Source organism: Myxocyprinus asiaticus, chromosome 33, assembly GCF_019703515.2.
Source record: "Myxocyprinus asiaticus isolate MX2 ecotype Aquarium Trade chromosome 33, UBuf_Myxa_2, whole genome shotgun sequence".
NCBI classification, from domain to species: Eukaryota; Metazoa; Chordata; class Actinopteri; order Cypriniformes; family Catostomidae; genus Myxocyprinus; species Myxocyprinus asiaticus.
The window spans coordinates 29,812,649-29,840,648 of NC_059376.1; the positions used below are offsets into that span (position 1 = coordinate 29,812,649).

Below are 28,000 nucleotides of genomic sequence, written 5' to 3' on the forward strand. Positions count from 1 at the left end.
CCTTGTGCTTATGCCTCCTGTTGGCTGGAGTATGATTTGTGGAGTATTTTCGTGGGACATTGGAATGATTATGTTATCTGCTGCACTCATCAGCTGGCTCACTGAAGATTCGTTTGTCTGACCGAGGAAACTGAACGGCTTTAAATCGGTTGGAATTTGTTTTGTGAAGGAACACACCTTCGAGACAGTTCTGTGAATGAGTCTACATGTTCTTCTTGTTTATTCTGCCTATTGGCTGGGGTTTGTTTTACAAAATATTTGATGTTATGTAATTTTGCCTTACAAATTTGCGAGGCAAAATTGAGCAATCCGATGGCAAAGTTGTCGCGGAGGCTCTCGTAGGCATACATGGACTCTCTGAGTTTAAAGGGATTGGCGCCGGTTGGCGCTGTCGTGCGCGGGGTTAATGCGCACATTTTTCTTTTTTCTGTTTGTTTTGTTCGGGGGGAAGTTCGGGGTTTTATTGTTGCATTAATGTTGAAATGTGGTCTTCATAATTTTTTCTTTGGCACACAATTAATTTTTTCTATTATATAAAAATGTCAAATGTTAATATGAGTGTACTATCTCTCTCCACATGTGAATGGGTTGGGGCACCCCATAAAAAGAAGGAAGGTTATTTCTTTTCTTAAACGTAAGAAAAATGATATAGTGTTTCTTCAAGAAATGCATCTTTCCCCGCAGGAAGCTGAAAAATTTGGGAAGATATGGGGTGAACATGTTTTCTTTAGTGTTGGCTCAAGTAAGAGCAAGGGAGTCATTATATTGGTAAATAAACATTTACAATTCAAATGTCTCAAACAGTTTAATGATAAATTAAGAAGAGTCATTATTGTTTTAGCAGAAATTCAGGGGCAAAGTCCGGTTTTCGCTAATATTTATGTACCTAACGCTGATGATCAGGGCTTTTTTATAGATCTTGAAGGGATGTTGCAAGCCGCTGGCACCCCTCATGATATAATTTTGGGAGGAGACTTTAATCTTTTGATGGACTCAGTCCTTGATCATAGTGAAGCAAATGTGTGTAAGCCCCCTAGAGCAACATTGACGCTTCACAGGATGTGTAAAAATCTTGGTCTTATAGATATTTGGAGACTTTTGAACCCATCTGGTAGAAACTATACATTTTTTTCATCAGTCCATAAGATTTATTCTAGAATAGATTTTTTTTTTTTATACCCAAATCCCTCATTTCATCTGTTGTTGATTGCTCAATTGGAAACATTTTAGTCTCAGATCATGCCCTGGTGAGTTTAGAGGTGTTGCCACTTATAGAGAAAAAGTAATCATGTAGTTGGCGCCTTAATGTATCCCTTTTACAAAATCCTGATTTCCAACAAATGTGAAAGACTGAAATCAATATTTATATGGAGACCAATTGGTCCTCGGTATCATCTGTGGGCATGGCTTGGGAGGCACTTAAGACGGTCATCTATATATATATATATATATATATATATATATATATATATATATATATATATATATATATATGTGTGTGTGTATGTGTATGTATATATTTACTTATGTGTGACCACAGGATTGTTTTTTTGGGGAGGCGGGGTTGGGGAGGGGGGGTTGTGGGGTTTAAATGTTGTGTGTGTGTGTGTGTGTATATATATATATATATATATATATATATATATATATATATATATGTGTGTGTGTGTGTGTGTGTGTGTGTGTGTGTGTGTGTTTCTTGTTATTATAAGATTTAATAAAAAATGTTAATTACAAAAAAAAATAATCCTCCGCTCCGCCAAAGTTTTGAAATGGACCACAAAAATGCCATTTAATGCCAAATGCCATTGGTTCTCACATTTCATGATCAAACATCGTCATCAAACCTTACTCTGTCTGATGGCCCAATATTACATTTGAGAGCTACAGCAGAGAGGAAGATTTTCTGTTTGTCACCCAAAACTATTTTATGGTTTCAGAAGAATAGTTTGGAATATAGCATGCTATTTGCTATTTGTCATTTTGGAGCTTGACAACCCCAGTCCCCTTTCATGTTTACTATACAGAATAGAGTGGCCAAGATATTCAAATATTCACCTTTTGTGTTCCAAAAGAAAGAAAGAAAGAAATAAAGAAAGAAAAGCCATTTGGGTTTGGAACAGCATGAGGGTGAGTAAATTATGGGTGAACTATCCCTTCAACGAAAGCTTCAAGCAGTTTGTGTCTGTGGAACATTTTAGGCCAGATTTCCACTTATCACCACAGAGTGTGTTTTCAATGTGGCGTCCATCAATGGTGTGTAATGTGCAGTGGAGACAGACATTATGGCGGAGAGCTAAGCCCCTATAGGGGTTGAGGAGCCGGTCCTGCAGGGACCCAAGCGGCTGCACACTGAGATATAAATAGCATGGAAAACCCTGATCAATATAAGAGAGACAGATGGCAAGACTCAGCCAAGAAACTCAATCTCTGGCCTCATGCATGCAAGCATCTGGCCATGTGTGCCTTCAGGTAGTATCGGCTATGGCAAACATTTGTGCGCACACACTTGCAGAAACATTTGAACACAAACACAGAGCCCTGGAGCATTAAATATTGTGCAGAAATTCGGTTTCCATCTGTGATGGGGTATGATTATCTTGGTCCTGTAGAGATTCACCATGGTAAAACTAAAGCGATGTTGTACATACACAGAGAGGGGAAGATGCACCTGGCACCATGAGCCTTAAGACCCCATGAAATGGCTTTACGAACATAGATTTCTTCCTGTGTTGACATATTTCCTATTGAAACAGGAAGTTGGAACAGGGCCAATAACATGTATTTTATGTCAAGTTTATACTTTCTATTACTTAGTATTAAGGGGAGGGACATTCTCATTCTATAAATCATTTTATTTGACAGAATTTGGATATACCCATGAGTGCAATATGAGTCACCAATATTTTTGGAAAGACTACATTTTAAATATGAGTATCTGCTACACTTTTGTCAACTTTTAAGAGTACACTATAAAGATTTCCTCAAAGCTAGACTCAGTCACAAAAGCCAGTCTCTTTTTGCTAAATGTTTCATTGTCCCCAACATTAAAATGTATTTAGTCAAATTAAAATGCAAGCAACAATTACTGTATATGACTCTATACATCATTAATTAATATTTTAATGGCTTTGCATTCTATGCAAAAATATGTAAATACATTACAGCAATATGGAACTATGCACATGTTATTATAAGCCAGGCTTAATATTCAAGACTTAATTACATACAGTATGTAAACAGGGGGTCCCTGCCACATCTTTCTATCCACCAAGAGGTCCAACAATACTTTATCCAGTCAACCTCCTATTACACAGGCTCAGACGTCCCATTTTGCCAATCAACCCACACTTACAGTAACTTATAATAACATACTGTAAAGTTATGTTTAACATTTACCACATTCCTCCACAGCACCAGTACACAATCTTCAAATTGTTGCATACAATAAAGGGATTATGACTCAAATTTCCATCAGTTTCTATTCATACAGTCAAGTCTCCTCTGGGCTGTTATCTATCTAGCATGCAGTTTCAGGGTAATTTATGGGGTAGAAATACACAGAACAGTCTGAGGGGTTGAACGAAGCTTTGCGGGTGGGGAGGGGGTGACACGGAGGAGTGCAGCTGTGTAATCCAAACCTCTGAAACAGCTGGTGACAGCATTTTCTCTCTCCACCTAATCCCCCAGCATGCCATTTTATTTCAAATAAACAGCCGAAGAAAATGTTCCATATTCTTCAGGGTGGGCTTTAGCATCCGAGCATAGTTAGGCATAGTTTTTCCTGCCTTCAATCACTTTATTTATGAATAGGACTGAGGGTAAAGGAGAGATAGAGAGAGAAACATAGAGAGAGAGACAGAGAGAGGGAGAGAGAGGAGAGAGAGAGAGAGAGAGAGAGAGAGAGAGAGAGAGAGAGAGATTGGAAAGAGTGACCCTGTCTTTCCAGGCCAATGGTTTTGGGTCTCTTGGCTGATCCCTATAAAATGTGATATGGATTATATAATAATAATTAATAACCATAATTAAGCAAATAAAATGCTAGGGAGGTATAATATGTATTTATGACTTTAAATACTCACAAGGTTTCCTGAATTATTGAAGGTCACTGCTTGCACCAACATCAACAAAGAGCTTTATATTCTTTTCTTATATAAGCTGTCAGTTCTTGCTAAAGACAATTTAAATGCAGCCTGTCAATTAAATCATCATTTGAAGTTTGAAGGCATCATCTTCCCACACACACCTGTTGTTTTCCTTTTGCCTAACAAAAGTAACACACAAACAAATGAGGGAACGAACAAATTATATATCAGACAGACAGACAGACAGACAGATAGATAGATAGAAAACACATGGTTACATTACGGTATTCATTTGTGAGTGAAAGTTTCACTTCACCACAGGGTATCTGTCGAGCTATCGCAGGCATTAGTAATCTAATCATACAGAAGAATTGTGATTTAGATACACCTGTGTGGAGGTAAATAAGGCGTGGAGAGGATCTTTCTCTCCTAAGAAAGGGTAGAGCTAAACAAGAGAATTGCTTTTTCTATCTATAAATTTATTCTTCTCAGGCTGTGCTGCTGGAAGCAGGGGAGGTGAGACAAATTCATGATTAATTCTGACATTAAGCAAAGCTTCATATTACCAGAGTGTAGGTAGATACCTGTCTCTGGCATATCGAATCTCTCACTTTATCTCTCTTTATCTCTATCATAATAATTCAGCCTTCGGCTCTACAATTTCAAGCACTTTTTTGGCTTTTCCACCACTGTTACTGACACTGATAATTTAGAGAAAAGAAATGACTGGTAAAAGAAGTGGGAACAGTACTGGGAAATAATGTGAGTTGCACTCAAACGTACATTGCCTGCATGAGCAACTTGTGGGAGCATGTGTGATAACTGGTAGGCCACGGCTCTGACCTGACCTAAAATTTTACTGATAGAACTTCACATTGTGGTGGCAACTCAGTAACAATTAATTGTGCCCACTGATAGTTTTGTTTATGTGCTGTCTGTGTAGTTTTAGCACCTTATTCAGAGAATTCAAAAGAATTTTACAAAACAAGTAAAGGCGCAAAACGCGCCAACAAAATTAGCTCCCAAAAGTTTGTTCATTTTTTTTTTTTTTTTTGGGATGACACAATTCCCCATCATGCTGGTCGGTTCTGAGTGCTAGGTTGTGGAGAATGCAGTAAACCTCTAGAATCTGGCATCCTATGCTGGGAATGTACAGCATCTGCTCTACCACTGTGATCCAGCCACCTGAGTTGGCTCTTTAAAATGCTGAAAGTGTGCTCTACTACAACGCGCATCTGGACATATGCCCGGTTATAATGCTGTTCTCCATCATTTGATGAATAACTGCTGCCATGATCAATAGAAATGTAAACAAACACTGTCAAATAAAAGTTTTGTTAATAAGGCGCATTCTACAATTATGCTAATTTGTATTGAAAGGAGGCGTGTTTGCGCTGAAAAGAATAACAATGACTTAATTAAAATACTTATGATGCAGTGATATTTCATTACATTTAGCACCTGGTTACACTGGATTGCAGGTGGTTACTGAATAAGCCGAAGGTTTTTGCAATGAAAAACGATGAGCTAAAGCAAATGTAAATATTCATGGCGCATGGTTATTTCAGCGCATTTAGCGGCTGATTACACTGGATTGCAGGGGGTTAGTAATTAAGACAGGTATTTGCGATGAAACACTGTGCGTAACTTTTTTGTTAATTTGCCCGTGTAAATACACATGGTGCAGTGACATTTCAGCACATTTAGATCCAGGTTACACTGGATTGCGGGCAGTTAGTGAATAAGACATAGGTGATGTAATACTGGGCACTAAAGTGATGCAACTGCTGTGAATCTACCCCAGTGATTATTCGATCACTTGATTTCTGTTCTCAGCTCATTAATTTTATTATCTTGTGATCATCTATGGTCTTTGGGACAGATCTCCATCAGAACCTGTGTATTCACGATGGTTCAGCTCAGTGTCCTCTACAATACACTGTGGGATGCGCGGCTGTTTTGGCCCATGGTGTTGCACACAAAACCTCCATTCACTGGCATAGAGCGGCTGGGGGTTTCCCTCTGCTCATAAATATAGATCCAATTAAAGCTGACAAAGACGTAGACTGTAGAGTGCGGCTGATATAGAACTGTGAGAATCTGTGAACAGCAGGATGAAAGTACTGAGCAATCTCGGGAGCGTATGGCACACCAGCCTGCACAGTTGTAATTGTGAATTCAGACAGCTGCCTCTCTCTCTTTCTATTTTGCTGTTTCTCTCTCACAGCTGTAGCAGAGCTGAGTGGAGGTTTTAATCAAAACGTAATGAATTAGCCAAGTGTGTGGTGTGTGTGTGTGTGTGTGTGTGTGTGTTGGAGGGGTAAGACAGTTGAGTAAACCTAAACAACCACATAATTGCCTGTCTTGCTCTCCTTCACTCTTCCCTGCCCATCACTTCCAGGTCTACCCTAGTTTTACTCTCTCAAAGCAGTCGGACGGTCCGCTTACCAATCATCCCATCAGTAGTTCTGTCATTGTCTCAGTGCCACCAGTGATACCCGCTGCTGATGCCAGGCCTGGCAGTGCCCCATGCAACCCACGGGCATCTGTCTGAGGGCAGGGTGCAGAAGGGAAGGAAGGGGACTGGGGGGAGATTATACATGGCACAAAGGGACTCTATTGAATGTAACTGGCTGCACAGAGTTTAACTAAATTATCATGTAAAATAGAACGGTTTGTGGGTGGTTGGATGGTTAAAGTGGTCTTTCACTGTATACACAAATAAAAATTCATTAATTTCAATAATACAGTCAATAGTGAGTGTTGTGAGTAAATGGTTCCCCACATTTAAAATAAAAATAGTCATTAAAACTATGAGATAACACAAATGGAATTATGGAATTATGTAGTGACCAAAAAAAGTCAAACAATCAAAACTACTTATATTTTAATTTCCTCAAAGTAGCTACTCTTTGACCAGATTACAGGTTTGCACACTCTGGACATTCCCTTATCATTTCTTTCACTATCTATATCAAATAATAATTTTTTTTTCAAATGTTTTTTTTATTTTTTATAAATAATATATTGCAAAGAAATGCACACGTAAGCGATATTTACTGTATATTTGTCTACAAAAAATGTCAAGCATTTTAGCATAAGCCTTTAGATTAAAAGGGTTTTAAGATGACAAAAAACATAAATTTAGTCAAGAGTGTTCAAACTTTTGACTTGTAGTGTACATCCACAAACAGAACACCATGTGTACGCAAGCTCTTTGTAAATGAGCACATTCTTGGCACTAACAATGCTGCAAGTATGTTGCTAGTGGGCACCTGCTAGCATTAGCCTTTTGCTATGTCCCAGAGCAGATGGACTGCCAACAGCCCTTCTGTCCTGTGCAGGGGCGTAGCAGTCATTTTAAAAATGGCGTGTACATTTTTTTACAGCTGTCAGTAGGTGGCTCGCACAGACCCAACACTTACAGTGCAGTATTTATACAGTATATTACATTATATATTAATATACAAGTATGATATATGTTTTATATTAATATATAAGTATATTTACTTGTAGTATTTATAGTGTTTTAAAGACTCAGGTATTGCAAATTAAGTGCAAAATTTAACCAAATTAGCTGCAAATGTAAAGGGTATCTTGTGGAGTACTTGCTTCTGTTTCACACATTACAATAAAAGACTGAGCACAAGTTGGTCCTTGAATAAATTATTTAATAAATTATAACAATGCCAATTGTGCATGTGCACAATTTTATTTTTTACTCTGTGCTTATGCATTATGGGATTTAAATTTATCCAAGTTCGAGTGTTTTGACTATGTTCACCAAAATTTGTTCAGATCCATTTAATGTTTCGTTCAGTGACCATTTCTGGTGATGCCACCTGGTGATGTCTTGTGTGAAATGAGTTAGTCATTGCATCAACAATCAAAAGAAAAATTTAATCCTTTAAAATTTGCATATCTACAGACCTACAAAGAGACTTCATTAGAGGTTTTATGTATTATGAGAACAAAAGGAAATCTATCAGTTCACTAAAATTTGTGAGCTGCTGAGCATGACTTTTATCACAAGACAACAATAATAGTCTTATATTATTATGAGTTTCAATAACACCTGTACATTTTCATGTATAAGAAAGTGTGTCTACATATCTATTGACTTCAGTAAAATGCATGTGTTCTAAGAACACTTATGATCTTTCTTTTTTCCCCTACAGTTTGTCGACTGCGCACCAACATAGTTAAAAAATAGGAGCTGATATTAAAAATAGCTTTACATATTTAACACAGATCTAGTAATCTACTTAAATTGGTAAAAAGAACCAATCAGACTATTACCTCACAATCTTAATTTAAAAAGCATAACTTAGACTCGGGCGCTGATATAAACTCCACTTACAGTTTGTGTTTAAAAGAAGGATTGTCCTTTGTTTTTTTTCTGCAGTACAATTCACGTAATGTTGCAAATCAAGAACGATATGCCGATAAATAACTCTCATTTGTGTGTTCCTCATCTCTAGATTATTAATTTAGATCAACATCAATGCCTTTAATAAACATGGACAAATGATCATTGTTGAAAGCAGCTTTGCAGAAATGAACGGAGCTGCGTTGATTAGACTGTCTGACGGCCTATTATGCAAGGGTTGTTTCGGCTCATAAAACTCACCTTTGAGTAACAAAACGCAAAGAATACTTCATACAAATCCACCATTTGGACTCGGTATGGGTTGGCTTGGAAAAGTGTGGGGGACCGAATCACCTTTTTTAAAGAGTGCGGGGGATGTGTCCCCCACGTCCCCCCTGGATGCTACATCCTTGGTCCTGTGTATAGTGTGTCTGAAATCAGGGCCCTGTAATTAAACCACTCTGTTTATATTAAAATGTATAGAATAACAGCATGCAGAGCATCTGCTGAGCATATTGTCACTGATGATGTGATTTTTAAAGAGTTAAGAGAAAAACGACAGGCATATTCAACTGTATTCAATTACAAATGCCCAGAAAAAAAATTTACCAACACATGCCTCTCTCTTTTTGTGGGTGTGTGTTCTTGAAGATCTACTTGCCTTGAGGGTAGCATCAATCTCTGTCTCATTTAGGCTCATTAAGAATAACGTACTCTATCGATCTGGCACCAAGTATGGGGTAAAAGGCTCCCTCGCCACCTTTTTTTAAAAACAGAATTTTAATCTAAACAACCTTCCGTTATTATTTATTTTCACACAAATTATGTTGCTCTATCAATATTAAATAAAAATTATTCAATTAGTTTGACCTTGTTACATTGTGTGACCAGATAAAAGCTAAATTTCCTTAAGGGGTGCCTTTAGCCCCGTTGTACCCTATACTGTGTCTTTCTTAAAGCCATGTTTAATAGTGCTTGTAATGCTTTGATTTATCTCGAAGCTTGTACAGTATGTTTGCTTTATTGCTTAGAACACTTTTATGAAGAATTTTATTAAATCCCTATGGAAAAAAATGAATGGGAAAAATACTTCCGGAACCAAGACAGATGAAAAACTGGGTTGGCACTGTGATTACTGAGATTAATGACTTTACCCACAGCCCTCTCATGACTTTACCCCTCACAGAACCTCTGGCCCTATTTTCTGGCTCCGCCCCTCTCAATACTTTTTAGCCAGCATGCCCCTGGCACGAAACCAACAACTCAGTCTTTCCATCCCACAAACTACTCTCCCTCATTAGAACCTGAGGATGGCCGTGGTAACCGCAGGCGCTATTAGCAGGACGGGCAGTTTGGGTTCTAGTATTGGGGTTAGCGTTAAGGCTGCAGGGAGCAGATTGTTTCCAGCGCATGTCAATCCTTTAAAACATGTTCCAAATACTACAATAAAGAACTACAATATGGGAGCGAGTTTAAGCACCCACACACGGTGCTTGGCGTCGAGTTTTAATGGAAAGCATGATCTTAATGAGGCTTTTCAATGTAAATACGGCATATACTTGAGTGATGGTAGGAATAATGGACTTTGGCGTTACCGCAATAGCTCAGCAACAATATTTTGCCACATTTACCGGTATTGTTATGTTTGACTCGAGCATTTAAAAATCAATATTGACAATGTATTGCCTGGTAGCCCCTAAAACATAAAGATGGAAAAAAGGACCCTTTGAAAAACCTATTACCAGAACCGCGTGTTCCTCCTGCAAAGAGGGGTGAAGGGGAGAAAAAAAAAGAAGAGACAGATGAATATAAAACAAGGAAGAAAAAACTAATTAGAAGAAAGGATGTGACAAAAAGGTAGCTAGGACTGGCACGGAGAAAAAGACCACATGCGGATGAAAGTTAACAGGGAAAGAAACACAAATAGAGAGTGCAGGGAAAATGCGATCAAAGCCCTCCATGTGACCTTCCTTTTCTCACATGGGGCGACTTACCAATACCGCTGCCAATGATGTGACCTCAGCGCTGCTATGACAAGAGTGGCAGCTCTCTATTGAGAGAGGTTAGACTATCTCAACAGGCCAATCATCACACAGGAGAGAGACGGATGGATGGGTTGGGTGAGGAGCTGTCAATCAAAGTGCATTCTGAAAGACGACTTACTGTAGGGCCGGCATACTAAAGGAAACAAAGTATTAATCTCGAGACTTAGTGACGGCAAACGATATAATAGTACAGTAATTTTGCCCTTAAACATGCTGATAAAGCTACTGTAAGGAAGGAGAAAGCTGGACATCCTGAGTTTCAGACATGTACACAGCAAAGTTTACATGGAGTTTTTTTTGGTTTTTTTATTTAGAAAAAAGTAAACAATTATACTCAAGCACAATACACATGAACACATCTAACTAATGTTCTAGTTTGCAGTTATTATTGGTCTTGTATAGTTTACAATTTAGAGCAATTAAGAGTAACGATAGAGCTTTAAGAGTAATTAAAAGAATATTGGTAACACTTTACAATAAGGTTCCATTTGTGAACATTTGTTAACATTAGTTAACATGAACAATACTTTTACAGTATTTATTAATCTTACTTAATGTTAATTTCAACATATACTAATATTTTTTTAATGAAAAGTTGTATTTGTTAACATTAATGCACTATAAACAAACATGAACTAACTATGAACAATTGTATTTTTTTATAAACTAATATTAACAAAGATTAATAAATACTGTAAATAATATACTGCTCATTGTTTGTTCATGATACCAAATGCATTAATTAATGTTAACAAATGGAACATTATTGTAAAGTGTTACCAGAATATTGATGGTTAAAAACCATCAATCTCCATCCACAGTATGTGCTCCATCAACAACATCTTTGGCAAGATGTCATTTACCACAGATGCCACTGACAGACTCATTCCTAAGTTTTTAAAAACAAACAAAAATATGTTGACAGTGTACAATAGTCACCCCAAAAGATTTCCATTGTAAGTGCATTTCTGCAATAAATCGAAAGTATGTCATGCCACAGATGCTGTCGGTAATGCTTAACCTGTACTAACCCTCAATATTCTTAAACAAAAAAAATTAAACACATTGAATGTACAGCAAATGAATGATGTCATAAAGACATTTCTTTTGAAACAATGTGGCCTAATCTCGAATGTATATTTTACACTGTGAATTCCTGAGAAGAGATCAGAACAGCTTGCTTATGTCAGACCGGGGTTAGCTGACAGCAGCCTGCTCTGTGTGAAAGTTTGAAAAAAACTCAGCATAGCTGCAAAGTGAAAGACAGTACATTAAAGCGACAGTTTGGATACGTCATACCAATGAACCAGATCGCTCTTGCCCCAGCAAACAGTATGAAGTGCAACCCGTTCAAACCCATAGTATAAAATGAGCAAAGGATATGGATTAAGATCTCACAGGATGCTTGCCAAGCATTAGAGAGAGAAAGGAGGTGGAGCTGCCTTGTATAGAAATTGCATTTGATGTCCACAAAGGATGTTAATTAAATTTGACTTCCTTTAACATATAATGTGGTTTGAACCATGAATCAGGCAATGTGGACAGCATGGACTGGAAAGGGCAGCCGATTTTACCGATAAGGTAATGGTAATAAGTAAAGTACAAAAGAAAAGGGAAAGCCACTTTGATATCTGATTTCAAGGGTCTAAAATATCCTGTTGTATACATTGTCATTGCCAATGATTTCTACACTGATTTTCCAGTGTGAACGATACGAAATAGAATCAGCGTTTATACAAACCAGAAACCCTGGTCAAGCTTTAAGATCTACTCCCACTACCATAGAAAGTGATTGATAATTGAAATGGCAGAAGGAATGAGTTGTGGCAACAGGGAGCGGAATATCAGGGATGGGAAGACAAGCAAGGTTGAAGGAGGAGTGATGGTTCCCATCTGTGCTGTCCAGAAAATTTGCCATAAAGAACCCTGCACTGTTTTGACATATTCAATACTTGTTTTAAAGAATAGTTCACCCCAAAATACTGTCATAATTTTTTTACTCTCACAATGTTCCAAACCCATATGCTGTTATTTTTTCCATGGAACACAAAATTAGATTTTATTTTATTTTTTCAGCAAAACATCATTATTATTATTATACATTTTTAAAGAATCTTTACATAGATCTTGTCTGTACAACGAAAATTCATAGAGACTACAGGCTGTCAAGCTCTACAAAAGCACCATAAAAGTAGTCATATGACTCGTGCTTTGTACCAATTCTTCTGTAGCAATATGACAGCTTTATGTGAGAAACAGACCGAAATTGAAGTTGTAATTCACAGATAATCTGCCCCTTGGCTGAAGCTCTCAAAAATCATTTGGTTACAAGACACATGGGACACAACGACTTTTTTTTTTTTATATCAACGTCCAATCTGTGTCATAGGTGCCATCTGGATGATGAGCTATTCCTTTAAGAGAATAATGTCCAGAATGGGAGATACTGAGTTCAGTAAGAAGTGCTGACCAATACATCTATTATGCAAAACGTTACATTTTCACCTCTAAGTGTGGATTAAAGGTGGATGTAGTAAAAATGCCATTAATCGACCACTGGAAGACATTTAAAAGAGAATCAATACCTAACGCAAGTTTGATACACACAGACACCGCTTACAGTCTTCATTTTAGCAGAACAGTTCTTTACATTTGACTCTTTGCACACACTTTACTTCACACAGAGTTTGGCAAAAAGTTCACTGAGTCTGACCCACTCAAGAAAGTCTGGCCCAGCTATTTCAAATGGGGCTCCCACTCCAAAACAACCACTTATGCATCATTTGGCCGTCAAAGCAGTGGGCAATCTCCCTCTCTAACTGCAGGGATTAAAGGCAGCCTCTTAATTGCTTCCTTTGAGGGAAGGGAGGATTAGATCAGAGGCAATGGTGAGGTGATGAGGACCCCGGCGCCTAAACTGGGCCAAGACTACGGTTCTCCCAGGATTCCCTTGTGCAATTCACTGTGCACGAAGCAATAATTAGACATGAGACCTAAAAAAGGACTTCTGGGAAAGCATTTCAAAGACTTATGAGGCATCACTGCTGTCACAGAGCTATTTAAAGATGATAAACTTTAAGAGTTATGTGTTGAGTGACAGCTAGGGGAATTGGGTGTTGAACACTCCAAACTGTGCTTGTGGGTTAAGAATCTGGACTGGTAATCGTAATATTGTAGGTTTAAACCCTGCAAAGGATGATCCATAAAAGCAAACTAAATGGCAAATTAGTCAGACACAAAACCCCACATCCTGAACAGGGTGCTACAATGAAGATGGTAACATAATGGAAATGAATGTTTGTTTGTGCGGTTAAGGTTGGGGGTGGGCAGATGTGCTTTAGTCGCATACTTGTGCTAGAGAAGGCAGACTACAAGACATAACAAAAGCCACAACCCGCTACACATACACCATGTGCGCTGAAAAAGATACACACACACATCAGATGTGACACAAAGGCACCATTCAGAACTACTTGAAAACAGTTTTGTATCAGTCACAAAATAAGAACTAAATATATCTGACCTTCTCTTGAGCACAAATTGAAAATCTGGGATACAAAATTTCATTTAAGCCTAGAAACAGACAAAAAATGGGCATACCAAATAATTCACTTTTTTTATTATTATTTTAATTTTTTAAACAAGAAAAATGCAAAATGGGAGCATTTTTACTTTTACTTTTGGACCCCACTGTAAACCCCCCAAACACTGAGTAAGTGCATACAGTATAAGATATAACTGCCTACCTCTGAAAACCACTATGTATATACTGTGCATGTATGGTGGGTTTCTATGTGCATATAATTATGTGTATGTGTATCTGTGTGTGTCCTATGTTGGGCAGTGAAATGAGGATAGTATGTAATGCCAAGAGAGGATGTCAGTCTTGTCTGGTCTGGGAGGTGCTGCCCTCCTCTCTCTCATCTCTGTCTTTCATCTGTCACTTCTCTCTTTCAGCACTTTGATCTGCTGCTCTGTCAAACATTTCTCAGCCTTAAGATCTCATTCCTTATGGAGCAATACCAAACACTAGCTTCAAAGTCAGACAGGGTGAGAGAGAGAGAGAGAGAGAGAGAGAGAGAGAGAGAGAGAGGGAGAGAGGGAGAGAGAGAGGGAGGGAGAGAGGGAGATAGGGTGAACTATAAAACTGAGTTTCTTTCAGCACCTTCCCCTAGCTGAGTAACTGTAAAATATACAGTTAATCACAGACGTCACAACTAAATATAGACACTGCAGACTGAAGATAAATGCTGAAAGACTCAACCAAGAGAGAACGGTCAATTGACAGTTTTACTGTCAATTAACAGGATAAAATTTTAAAGTAACAATTATAAAAAAGAAAACTTTACTGACGAAAGTAAACATCCTGATCAAAAAGTCAATGCGTACGCATCTCTTCTGAACCAAATGGCTTGTGAGTGGAATAAAAAAAATAAAAATAAAAAACTCAGAGATCACCCTTTCACATATTGTATCTAAAGTTGGTCAGTTCAATCAAGTTCAACCTTCTGCAGATCATTCACTTGACTAAACTGAAAATCCTGTACTCATCTACCTAGCCTCATGTTGCTCAAAAGGATAATTACTTTTTTCCTGCACAACACAAAATGAGTTCTTATCGAAATGTCAAAGCTGCTCTGTTCCAATTTGTTAAAATATGCATGGTGATCACAGTGCTAAATGCACATTATTGTGCATTTCAGTAAGACTAAAACAATCATTTGTCTTTATAAAACTTAGCTTTGACTGTCAAGTTCAGTTGCAATTTTGCTTGGGTAATTATAAAAAATATAAAATATTCAGTTGTGATTTCAACCTGGGTCAAAAACCTTATCATGAAACTTACACATCTTACACTTACGTAAATAACTACTCCTTTAAGTCCTTAAAAATGTTGGCAACACTTTACAATAAGTTTCCATTTGTTAACATTAGTTAACTTCATTAGTTAACATGAACTAACAACGAACAATACTTTCAGCATTTATTACGGTAATAATGGTTCATGTTCATTTCAACATATGCTAATACATTTTTTAAATCAAAATATGTGTATGTTAACATTACTTAATGCACCACAAACTAACATGAACTAACAAGGAGCAAATGCATTTTTGTAAACTAACAATAACAAAGATTAATAAATGCTGAAAAAAATATATTGTCTATTGTTAGTTCATCATAGTTTACGCATTTACTAATGTTAACAAATGGAGCCTTATTGTAAAATGCTACCATGTTTTTGTTTTTGTTTTTTTTACCTACAAAACCAAATGAGTCAGGACTCAGGACTACCACTGGTTCCCCCAAAAGAAAAAACAGACGCATGACACCCCGATCATCAAGTATAGATCCCCGGATAAAACCTCCAAAACAGCTAAAGCAAATGACATCCACAACTTTAGAGACGTCAGGAGAAAATCAGATGAAGCCCCTCAAATGGCAAATGACAAGCAGAGATGCCTGACTCATCAGTTCAGCTAAAACAATGGCCAGAGAGGGAAATTTTTAGGCTGAATAACATGTCATCAATTGTGTTGTCACGACACACCACATTAAAGCAGAATGCTGCTGTCATAAAGCAAAGCTTCTTGTAAAATTAAGACACTTGCGTCAGTGAGTGTAAAAGTGCGTCTTTCTGAAGTTTCATTTATCGCAAAGCAGTTTCAATAACGGCATTTAAATTCAAGAAAAATGAGAGTGGCACTTCCTGTTTAGGGGGAACGTCTTCCATTGTCGTCATATCAGACATCGTTCTGAGACAAGTTGAGTCAAGATGGAAAATGATACCAATTTAATTTCCCATTTGTGGTTGCAAAAGCATTTGATAATATGCATATTGAGAGTAAACTAAATCAAGGGGTTTCCAACACAACTTTAAAATGCTTTAAAATCTGTGTGAAGGGTGAAACTTTGATGTACCTGGTTTCAGTCTATGTTTTCAGTTTCAATACCAAAACATGTTGTTAATGGTAGCACCTTGCTGAGTGACTTCTATAGAGCACCGATTTGTGGTTTAGCATTCATTTCTGAGGTAATTCATGTTTTTTAATACTTATAAAACAGACAGTTCTGGTCCTGGATGCTGATTGGTCAATCCAGCATTCCAGTCTTGATAAAAAAATAATAGTAGCAGCTATCATGAAAAACATATGTTCCCCTTGCTACTGTGTACATCACAGCACCCATGTTATGGATTATATCTTCAAGCAGAATATATAATAAAGATGGACTTGAATGAATTTGCTTAAATAAATTGCTTTAAATTTCATGGCACTACCAATGCAGGTCACAAGTTCAATTCCCAGGAAACAGATGTACAGACAAAATATGTATACAGTATGAAATGCACTGTAACTTTAAATAAAATGTAAACATTTTAATAAAAAAATAATATAAATTTAAAAAAAAAATAATGATGAAATAATGAAAACAAGTGTCCTTTAATGAATATTCTGGGTTAAATATAAGTTAAGCTCAATTGACAACATATTGTTGATTACCACAACAAATAATTTAAACTTGTCCCTTGTTTTCTTTAAAACAAAGCAAAAATCTGGGTTACAGTGAGGCACTCACAATGGAACTGAGTCCATCAATAACGGGGGCTCGGGGCAAAAATGTCAAAACTGCCCTCAAAATTCAAAATGTGGGGGCAAAAAGAGCTCTTGTAATGAATTCTTTTGTTTGTTTGTTTTATTAGTAAAAGCTGATATAGTTCTTAATATTATTATGGTCGTAGTTATACATACTGTATTATGGCATAAATATGAGTTGATGTTGATTTAATTTGGGTAAGAGGAAATAAATTCTCAGTCTTCAGAATATGGATAAATGAATTCATTAAATTAATGTACTTGATATGCCCTAATAAAGGTAAAAAACTTTGCCCCTTAATGTAAAACGTAATTTCTGACACTGCAATGGAAGTGAATGGGGCTAATCTGTAAATGTTAAAATACTCACTGTTTTTACTCACTGTTCCTTTTTTAAAAAGTTAAGGAGGGATGAATCAAAATGATATTTTGTTGTTATTGTTACAAAATGCTGTCAACTGAGCTTACAGTAACTCGTATTGAATCTGGAATATTCCTTTAATATTTTACTTTGTAGTAACTTTAATAATTTAATTAATAACAATAACAATAATAATAGTTTAATAATAGCTATAAGATACTCAAGGCCATCATATATTAGACATAGACTATATTCATAAAATGGCAAAGGCTCTTGTACCTTACTGCCTAAATTTAGCACATAACACTTAAGTTGTATTTCACAGTATCCCTGCATGTGTGCTTATATGTATGATTGTGTGTTCTCTACAGAATAGAATAGAGTTTTTTAACCCCACAGAGAAATTCAGATGCAAAACAGACACATAAAACTCAAAACTCCCACTCCCACTGCAATTCCTGCAACATATTCATAGTGGCCAATGGCAGCTGTTCTGAGGTTAAAAAATGGAGCTGACACTTTCCTTAACACACACACACACACACACTGAACCTGGCAAAGCAGAGACAGGGTGGGTTAAGTCAATAGAGTTGTCTATCCGCACTGTAACAGCTGGGGCATCGGCATTTCAGAGGAAAAATTTTTATAGGGCTTGAGGACACTGTCAGTCTGTCACGCACAAACTCTCTCTCTCCCTCTCTTCTGAAAGGTTCAAACAGATTCCCTGCAAATTTTACTCACTCTCTCTTCCCTCTCTCTGAAATGAAGAGTCAGTAACCCAAGACTCCCATAGAGGCTGACCCCCCCTTGAACCTTAAACACTCTCTCACACACGCACTCCAATTAGTAGAGTCGCTGAGAGTGTGACCATGGTCTCTCATGCAGCCAGAGTGCCGCAAACAGTGAGGATCATATAAAAGCCTTCCTTTCATTTGCAGCCTGACTGCAATTACAAAGCAGACTGAAACATGTGTGTGTGTGTGTGTGTGTGTGTGTGTTTCCAATCACAAACCTCCTGACCCAAAGACAAAAGTAAAGATGTCTTAAAAAATACACAAATACATGGGAAGCTGACGCAACATGTCCATGCACTTTTTAAAATGACTTTATTTGTTGCCACTTACTGTATATTAATAACAAGCTGCTAATTCAGTTAACAATGATATACCACTTTCTAAATCAACATCATGATTTTAGAATAAAATGTACAGTACATACATTTATTAATAATGGATTTAGTGTATATTTTAGGTGTTGTGTCAGCTCAAGTTTCACTTTCAAAAAAAGTACTTTTTGGCTTCACTAGTTTATAGTCAGTTTGGCTTCACTATTTTCTAAATTAATTTGGTCATAAAAACTCAATGCATAATAATTATTAAAGAATCAGCAAAATGCTGTTTAAAACAGTTAAAGAGATCACAGTAATGACAATACTGTCATCGCCACTGCCAATTTCGATAAAGTTCAAAGTTAAAACAATAAAGCTGTCATAAAATCTATCCATGTGCCTGAGTTTCACACGCAGGACTGTGTTAACCCAAACCTCTGGTAAATTAGTCCTCCACGGCTGACATAATTCAGGTGGCCTCTATTAAATCTCCACAAAGCAGAAATGCTAAGAGACTTCCAGATGGCAGAACGACAGTGACCTGAAACAGCGGTTTGAGATACAGTAATGCAAAAGGGCTTTATCAGTGAGGCACTGTTTAATCAGCAAGGAGCCATGCCTGGTTATCATCCACGCTCTTCAGGAGGCAACGTAAGGTCAAGCACAGAGGCGTATGCGCACAAGCTACTGATCGAGCTGATGTTAACCATCTCCCACCAGATGTAGTTTAATATAGACGCATTGCAAAGCTATGCACATTGATAGAAGACACCGTTCTGTTGTATCACCTGACGGTAATATTTATTAGCTGGAACATGGAGTTACAATATTTTATTAGAACATTTTTACAGGTTAGAACCACATGAACTTAATCGAGCAACACATTGATGGAGAGTTGAAAAGAGGGTCCAAAATGAACTTTTTGCCACACATGCTAATGGCTGGTGAATTCAGAAAATTGATTGGACATAAAATTTTTTTTTTTTTTTTATTAGGCTGCTAAATCTAGTTATTAGGAAAAAAAATATTTACTTGCCAAAGCCAAAGTTTATTCGCATTTGCCACTAGGTGAGTGTTAATTTTGGAACATGGCTGAAAGGTTATTACTTAGTGTGTGCTTTTTCTTGGGCCTAATGTCCCATTGTGGTCCCTGGGGATGCTCAGCGTGTCTCACGTGGAGTGGAGAAGTGAGTGTGTTGTGAACGGTCAGCACTAAAAGATGTATTCTGCCCGCCTGCTACACACATTGATCTGACAGATTGATTACCATACAGCTGCAATGTTTCTGACTTTCATCTGTGACCTTTCTCTGCAGCAATCTATCCATCCATCCATTTAGTTCTTTCACTTTTAATTAACTTTGACATTTTACCTTTGTTCCCCCTAATCTTGAATATTGGTTACATATTCTTGTATACCATGGTACTTAAATGGTACTGAATGATACTTCAAAGAACACCAAGGAACACCATATTTTACAGTATATGGTAATATTTTTTTTTTGGTTTATTGTACAACACTCATATGACAGAGTCCAAGAGGAATCAAAACTCCATTGTTATGTATATCATCTTATTCCAAGTCGAGCAGGGAAAGCAACTCTCTTCAGACAGAGTGGCTACATGTCTGACTCTTTTCACAAGAGTGCTCTTTCTCTCTCATGCAGCGCTGCTCAGAGACAAAGACGGGGCTTTGAGCAGCCAGAGGATTGGCTAGCAGTATTTACTGTAAATACCAGGCTACAGTCTTTCACCGAAGAAGCTAATGGTTCAGTACAGTGTGAAAAGAAAGTTCTGTGAGGTTGGAACACTTTGATGTTTCCCCATAAGACCCCAGATTTCAGCCACAAATGCGCAGGTCTTGTGTTGTTTCAGGAAACTGCACGTTTGACTGTAAATATTGTGTATAATGATTGCTCTGTTTTAATGTATATGTATATTCAAGGATTTAACCAAGTCAACCAATTCAGTTCAAGACTGAACTTATGAATAGTAATTATTACTGTAACAGACAGTGGAGTCCAAAAGAGACCACAGTGAGAAATTGTATTTTATTCCTTCTTCATTTAAACCTGAAAACAGACAAAAGGTTTTAGGATTTGGAAAATGTAAAACAAAGAAAAATAATGATGTAAAATGAAAAAGAAACATTTTGCACAAATTCTACAGGTAGGTTAGTTATCAAATGTAAATGTCACATTTGTGACCATATTAACTCCTTTGTTCAAAAGCTCAGATTTCCTTGCTTCCATTTATGCTTTCAAGATGCTCTTTGGAACAGTTTCAAATGTTGCTAGGATAACATGGAGGTTTTAGGTTTAAGAGTCCATACCATGACGGAAAGCACGCTGTCATTAAGGAAAATGGACATACACAATTCTAAGACATTCTGAAATTCATGTTAATTTTCAATCAACTTTATACTAAAATTGTTATGCTGACAATAATGTATTAAATTAATTTAGAAGACAACATTTAAGTATTTCCACTAGTGCTCCCAGACTTTTGGACCCCACAGTACATGTAGAGTAAAAGAGAATTGAACACCAGTATGTTTAACACTCAGACACACTTAGATACGATAAAACAACATGTGCTGCTTTGCCTAACGTGCTGCTGGCCTTTTAAGAAGATAAGCATGCTAAACACCTACCCCTGTTGGAAGCCGACAGCACTGTGAACTTGACCTGAGCTGACCCCTTTTCTCCCATCCCTCCCAAATTTCCGCTGCCAGAGCACTGGAGCTCATTCCAGCTCCGCTGTGTTTACTAAACATGTGTGTGTGCGCACGTGTGTGTTGGCTTTTTTATGTGCTGCATGTTCCTGCTCAGCTGACTTACAGTGAATACTCACATTTGAAACGATTGGAGAGAGACCAAGCCTGCCGAACACAATGTGTTTTTGTGTGACTTCACAAAAACTGTACATGAGATATGGAGGCCCGCAGAACAAGCATTGGACTGATATCTCTTCTTTTGCCTGGCGCAAACTCTTTGACTGCCACCAAACCAGCCATGTTTTCTGGCTCGGTTAAACCACTATACTGTTTGTTTTGACAAGTGTAATATACCATATTTACTGGCTCAGTTTCAGAGCTTGAGACTGTGAGTTATAAAAAAAGATCACAGGAGGACTGGGGCCTGAGCCACGTCATGTTACCCCGCTAGAAACCGATATACCCTGAAACAAACAGCAGATAAATCTTATAGCTCTAATTATACTGGTAGCCTAATCGTTCAAAAATATAATTAATTTGATCATCTTTTGAGGGAGCCGTTTCACCCCAAGAGACTCGTGGTTGAAGCGTTTGTTAAGCAAATAGCCTGTTAAACGAGAGAAAGAGGGCAGTAAGAGTAATGGCCACCAGCGAGATCCTCGCCCTACCCTGCTTTTTGCTCCATCAGCAACGATACAGAAACACACAGCTGAAAGTTTCAACACACACACACACACACACACAATTACAATGTAAAAATCATCTTCTTTTTGACTTGTTTCCAATAAATTATCTAACCATCCTTAAAGGGGCACTCACACTATTTTTTTATGCATGTTGTTTTAGTCTTACACTGACAGGGGCATGGAGGCAAAATCATTAAAACGCAACAATTTTCAGTTACCAATGCCACTGTATAATTTGACTATACAGAATCAGCCATGATTAATCGAATTCTTTGTGAGGCAAAAATGTGTTAAATAGTAAGCCTTATTTTCAGAGAATAGGTTTTTTTTCTTCTTGTTTTAAGCAAAATAGCAAAAAAAAAAAAAAAAAAAAAAAAATTATATATATATATATATATATATATGTATATATACACACACATATATATATATATATATATATATATATATATATATATATATATATATATATATATATATATATATATATATACAATTTAAATAATTTAATATGTATTCTCTGAAAACAAGTCTTAATATCTTAATATTTGCTTCTAAAGTAAATGTATCTTGTTTTAAGAATGTTACTTTACTGGAAAACAAAAAAAATAGCTGAATTTTTTATTATTATTATTTATTTATTTTTTCGGTTAAGATTCATTTATTTGCGATTAAAAAATGCAATTGATATTAAGATTTGTTTTCAGAAAATATATATTGAATTAAGTTTATTTGCCCATTGATGCAAAACGATTTTTCTTGTTTAAGCATACTATCAAACTTTAGTGAGGTTTGTGCTCAAAACAAGACAAAATACTGATTAAGAATATGAATTTCACAGCTACTGCTATAGATCTAAACACTACTGGCCCTGTTTAACTTCACTGAGAGCGAACCTGCCCTGCAACTGAAAGATGGCCGCGAAATTGCAAATGCTGACTGTATGCCTCTTTCACTCTGTCCTTTCTCTCTGCCACTCCCCTTTCCTTTCCTTCACTCTCTCCCTCCCTCTCTGATACTGCCGTTAAAAGGAGCAGGGTGAGCGGACACAGTTCATTATCGGAGTGTTTACAGCAAGGAGTTTGTAGGCTATTAGGCAGGTCAGGTGACATGCAGGCTGGCTGTCTGACCCAGGCAACTCAGGGTGAAGGTCGCCCGAGGGGGTGGAGAGACAACAGGGGTGGAAAAGAGAGTGAATGAGAGAGTAAAGAAAGTGAAAGAAAGGGAGAAAAAGGCAAGCTGCAGCTGTAGACAAGAATAATGTTTAAATGCTTGGCAAGCATTTCTTTCTTTCTGTCATATTTACTTACGCTTAAAGAACAGACTCTAGACTATAAAAAAAGAAAAGAAAAAAAGGCAAATATGCAGTTGTTACTTTTTGGTGCTAAATCTACCTGACATGAACCTTTAAACTTAACTTGTGTGAACTAATGTAATCAGGTTGATTCAGTCATATTAAATAATATTTTGGACTTGAATAAAACATTCATTTAGATGTTGCCACATGAAATTGTTTTAAGTGTTCTAAACACACATCAAATCTGGTCAAATACAATCTAATTAAGCACCTACATCTAATTAATGCATTGTTGTTTTTATAAAATGGTTACTATATAATAAACAAATAAGGTTATTAAGCTAATTAGTTAAGTGTCATCCTTTCACTAAGATATAGTTCCTATTATCAATAACCTATCTAAAGTAGTGCTAAAGTAATTTGACGTCTATGGGTAATGCAGAGTAATATACATGGTATTTAGGTAAACAGGTGTTTTTTGTCAATGCTGTTACTATTCTGTGCATTTTACCTCTTGATTGCTGTATTGACCAGGATCTAAGACCGGAAATATGAGTTTTGTAATTATGAATCAACTCATGCAATTTGGAGTTTTCTGCATTAAAGTCTGCTTGTACACATCTGCTTGTTGTGCATATATTTTAAGGTGCACTTTTCAAGCACCACACGCATTGTAAATGAAGGGATGGAGGATGCAGTGAAAAAAATGATAAATATAATTCCTTAAACACAGTAATTTGAATAAAAGTGTTAGAACATATCATACAATGCATAGAGAATTCATGATGCTTTCTCATACATACTTAGAATATCGAGTCATTCTGGCTGCTGACATACTGAGCAACACACACACACAGAAATATTTTACTTTATACGCCCATAAATACAAATTCTAGCCTATACCCCTTTACTTTTATTACATGGAAAATGGCCAGGATATAATTCAAAAATTCACCTTTTGTGTTCCACGGAAGTAAGAAAGTCAGTTTGGAACAACATGAGGATGAGTACATAATTACATAATTTTTATTTTTGGGTAACTATTCCTTTATAAGAAGAAATGTGAATCTCATATTTTTTATAAAGTGCTTACATGAATATTCCAATAAAAAAGGTTGGTTATTTGAGTTTTACAGTCACCTGTTTTGTGGTGGGACTACTATTTTAGGTAAAGGAACTTCTGATCAATCAAGTTCAGCAAAGATTAAATTGAACCACTATTTAAGAATATTGAAGTTTCACTATCATGCAAACCTGTATCCTATGAATACCTCCAAAGTTATTATGTTTTAGTAGAGTTGTCTGAGATGAGAGTTCAGAGGTGAAGGATGCAGGGGTAAGTGGTGCATTAGAGCAGTGCCGTGGACCTGTGTCTGTGCCAACTGCCTTCAGAGAGGCAGTGACTTAGTTGGCATGAGCAGTAAGATCATCAGCTGGCTTCAAGCATCGCTCACAAACTCAAAGCCTACCTCCTTTTAGACAACACAGTAAATTTAAACACATTTACCTGCCTGCCAGCGCAGCCCCTCTTATTTTAAATGATTTACAGGGTCAGAGCTTGGCTCTGTTAAAGTTTTAAGGGCCATTCAAACACATCAGCAGCGACAAAGCAACCTGAAGTCATTCAGTTTCGATGAGAGTTGGCGATTTCCAGGCACACGAGTGACAGCAAATTCCGGGCACACGAGCGACAGTGACTATTAGTGATGCAACCAAACAGAGCTCAACATTATGTAAATGAGCAGAAATGTGATGTGTTGACTATCAATAAGAGTGCAGACAGTGATCCTCCCCATGATACAGTTGGATACTGCTCTCTTTCTCTCTCTGGTTAAACCCATCTAACTGCAGTTCTAAGTCTTTGTGGTTCAAACAGCATAGTTCTGGTTGAAAAGATCAGCTAGTATGGTGCCTCTTGGTGCACTCTGAGGCCTGCAGCAAAGGTTGCAGTCAAAATTTGGTGCTCCAGGCCCAAGCAGAACAGGAGATGAGTCAACAGCTTTCTCAGAAGAATGAGCCAGAGCATCTTCTCTGATTTACACCACAGAGTAAAACAGCGTCCGTTTTAACTGCCACTCCACACGTCTTGGGTTTCTCTGTACCTTTCCACAAGACTTCCCAGTACTGCCGTTACAGTTCAGTGGTGTTGCAGTTCCGAGAATCATCCACTCTCCTGCTGCCTTCACCTGCTATCGTAATTATCCTACTTCCCACTTTTGAAGTCGTAATTATGAGCATGTCATGTTCAAGTGCTTTGTTGTTGGAAACATGTAGGACACCAGGTTCATTCATGTATATTTCTTGGGGAACTGTTATTTTGACAACGTAATACATGCTAGCAAATTAGCTCACGATAATGGAATTTGGTCAAATACATTCTATTTCTTTGTGTAAAAAATGTACATTAAGCATCAAACAGTTCCTGATATAGGTAAATGTATATGACTGAAAAAGCAAGCAATAACATGGAAGCTGCATTTAGAAAAAATGGAAAAGACCATCATTCACTATTGAAACTGTACTCTCATCTGCGATGTTAAATGTTTACATCTTCTCCCAATACGAAAATTGTGGTATCAAAATTATCTCTGAGTTTCCCAGTCATAATTACGACTTGAGGGGACATTCATGTGCAACTTCAGAGTAGGAAACCTGTATTTACAATGATTCCAATAGCTCGTGATAGCAGCATAACCAAATGGACACAGATTCATTCAAATGCACGCATAAAGAAACAATGGCTAATTTCACTACGTTAAATCATTTAGTCTATTTGCACAATAGCTATGAATAACACCTTTAACTAGTATTATCAAAAATGCCAATACTTCAGTACCAAGTTGATTCTAAAATAAAAAAGATGTAACGATACCAGTGTTTCTGCAGTCCCGATCGTACTGAGCACCAGTGTAGGGTAAGTTACTCTAAAAAAGTAATTAATTTTTACTTTTACTTTTAAGTAATTAAATCTTCTACAGTGTAATTAGATTACTGTACTATTTACTCTTTCTGAAAAGTAACTGCATTACTTATTACTAATTACTTTCTAAAACCCTTATCAACCTCGACCAGATGAAAAATACAAGAATAGACATGAAACTGTTCTTTCAAATAAATCATATAAAATCAAATTAATTATTCATAAACTGGCCAAAGAATTTAAGGGGGCTGCATTAATTTAGGAAACATACATTTTAACATTAGATGTTAAATTTAGATTTTAAATTCACTGTTGTTTTATATAGAATTGTTCTAGAGTCTATACAGTATTTAACGCAATTACATCAGAAGTAACTGTAATTAAATTACTGAAAATTAGTAATCCCTTTACTTTTTTCAATGAAAAAGTAATTTAATTACAGTAATTAATTACTTAGTAATGCATTACACTCAACACTGCTGAGCACCGACTCAATTTGGTACCGGCGTGCTGTCTGATATACAACGGCTGCTTACAAATGCCCACACGCTTATTTGAGTGCGTGTTCTGTGACTCCTTTTACAATGAAATGGACAATTAATCAGATTAAAATTGTGATATGTCCTACTGTGATTATTAAACCACAAATAGATGCAATATTATTAAATAAATATACAGTCTACATGTACTGCGTGCTGCAAAGTGAATGTGCAAAGCTGCTCATATGCTGAAAACAACCCCATTTTATGAGCATCATTTGGTGAGCTTATATATGTTTTTCTAGTGTTTGTTTTTTTTTTGTTTTTTTTTTTCACTTTACATATATATGAGCACCCTTTACCACTGATCACAATAAATGCAACTTTTTGGATTATTCCTGCATATCCTGTGCCTTACTATCACCTCCCCTTCACCCTGTCCGTGACACACTACGACATATGGTGGCAGCAGTGGGATCCAGGCCTGGGAGGACACACTGGCAGGTCAGGCTCATGCCAGTGAGAGTGCACCAACTGGCAGGAGCCAGACTAGCGTCAGAAGTGGAAGGAATCGAGCAAACTCGTGGAGGTGCTTCAGAAAATATCTGGTGGCAAACCCAATCTATGGAGGGGGAACGGTGAGACCTGACACGAGGACTCTGCCCCCTGTTTTCTTCAATTCTCTAGGACAGTTTTGGTTGACACATGATTCCAACCTCATTGCTGAATGTCAGCTTGGCGGTTAGGTCCCAGAGGAGTTCCCTGGCATGGAGTGTCTGCTGATGGACCACTGGAGGGGAGGTTGCAGCCCTAGATGGACGGTCGAGGTTCCTGGGCTTTGTTGAGAGTGCCCCAGACTCTCTGGGTACTGTGGGCTTATGTGGCTGACATTGTCCTGACACTATGGATAAGTCCTATTTTATGGTTTTGTTTTTAACTCTCATTTTAACTCATGTATTTATTCAAAGATTTTGTATTTAAGAATGGGGAGGTGAGGGTTAATTTTATTTAAATAATGGTATGTTCCAATTGGAAAAGGTGGGAAAATTTCCCTATTTAATCCAGCCGCCACTAAAGGAAAGACAGATGGACGATGAGTGTTTGGAGCACATGGACAAGGTTGCTAGCGCTGCTTGAGCACAAGTTACTCTGGCCTCTATTGTTGAGGGAGGGGAGTTGGTATTGCTACAGGGGTGTCAAACTCTGTTCCTGGAGGGCCGCAACCCTGCAGAGTTTAGTTCCAGCCCTGCTCCAAAATGCCTCCTTGTAATCTTCAAGCACTCTCGAAGACCTTAATTAGCTGCTTCAGGTGTGTTTAATTAGGTTTGCAGCTAAACTC

General features: G+C 37.2%; 1 protein-coding gene across 13 annotated transcripts in view; it reads right to left on the reverse strand.

The window, feature by feature from the left end:
* nfic (nuclear factor I/C) overlaps nt 1-28,000 on the reverse strand; it is a 126,354-nt gene that overhangs the window by 60,130 nt on the left and 38,224 nt on the right. Inside the window, exons 3-4 of one of the 13 annotated variants that reach the window (XR_007894500.1) lie at nt 4,083-4,264; nt 3,001-3,979 (exon numbers count right to left, since the gene is read on the reverse strand). The exons of 10 other annotated variants lie outside the window; for them this stretch is intronic. Coding sequence is in view for 1 of the 3 variants with exons in the window: in XM_051670120.1 (XP_051526080.1) it covers nt 10,586-10,632 (47 nt within the window). In the remaining 2 variants the exon portion in view is untranslated. Of the gene's footprint in view, nt 1-3,000; nt 3,980-4,082; nt 4,265-7,480; nt 10,633-28,000 lie in introns of those variants that run through there. 2 more of the 13 variants (XR_007894501.1, XM_051670120.1) reach the window with 2 other exon arrangements.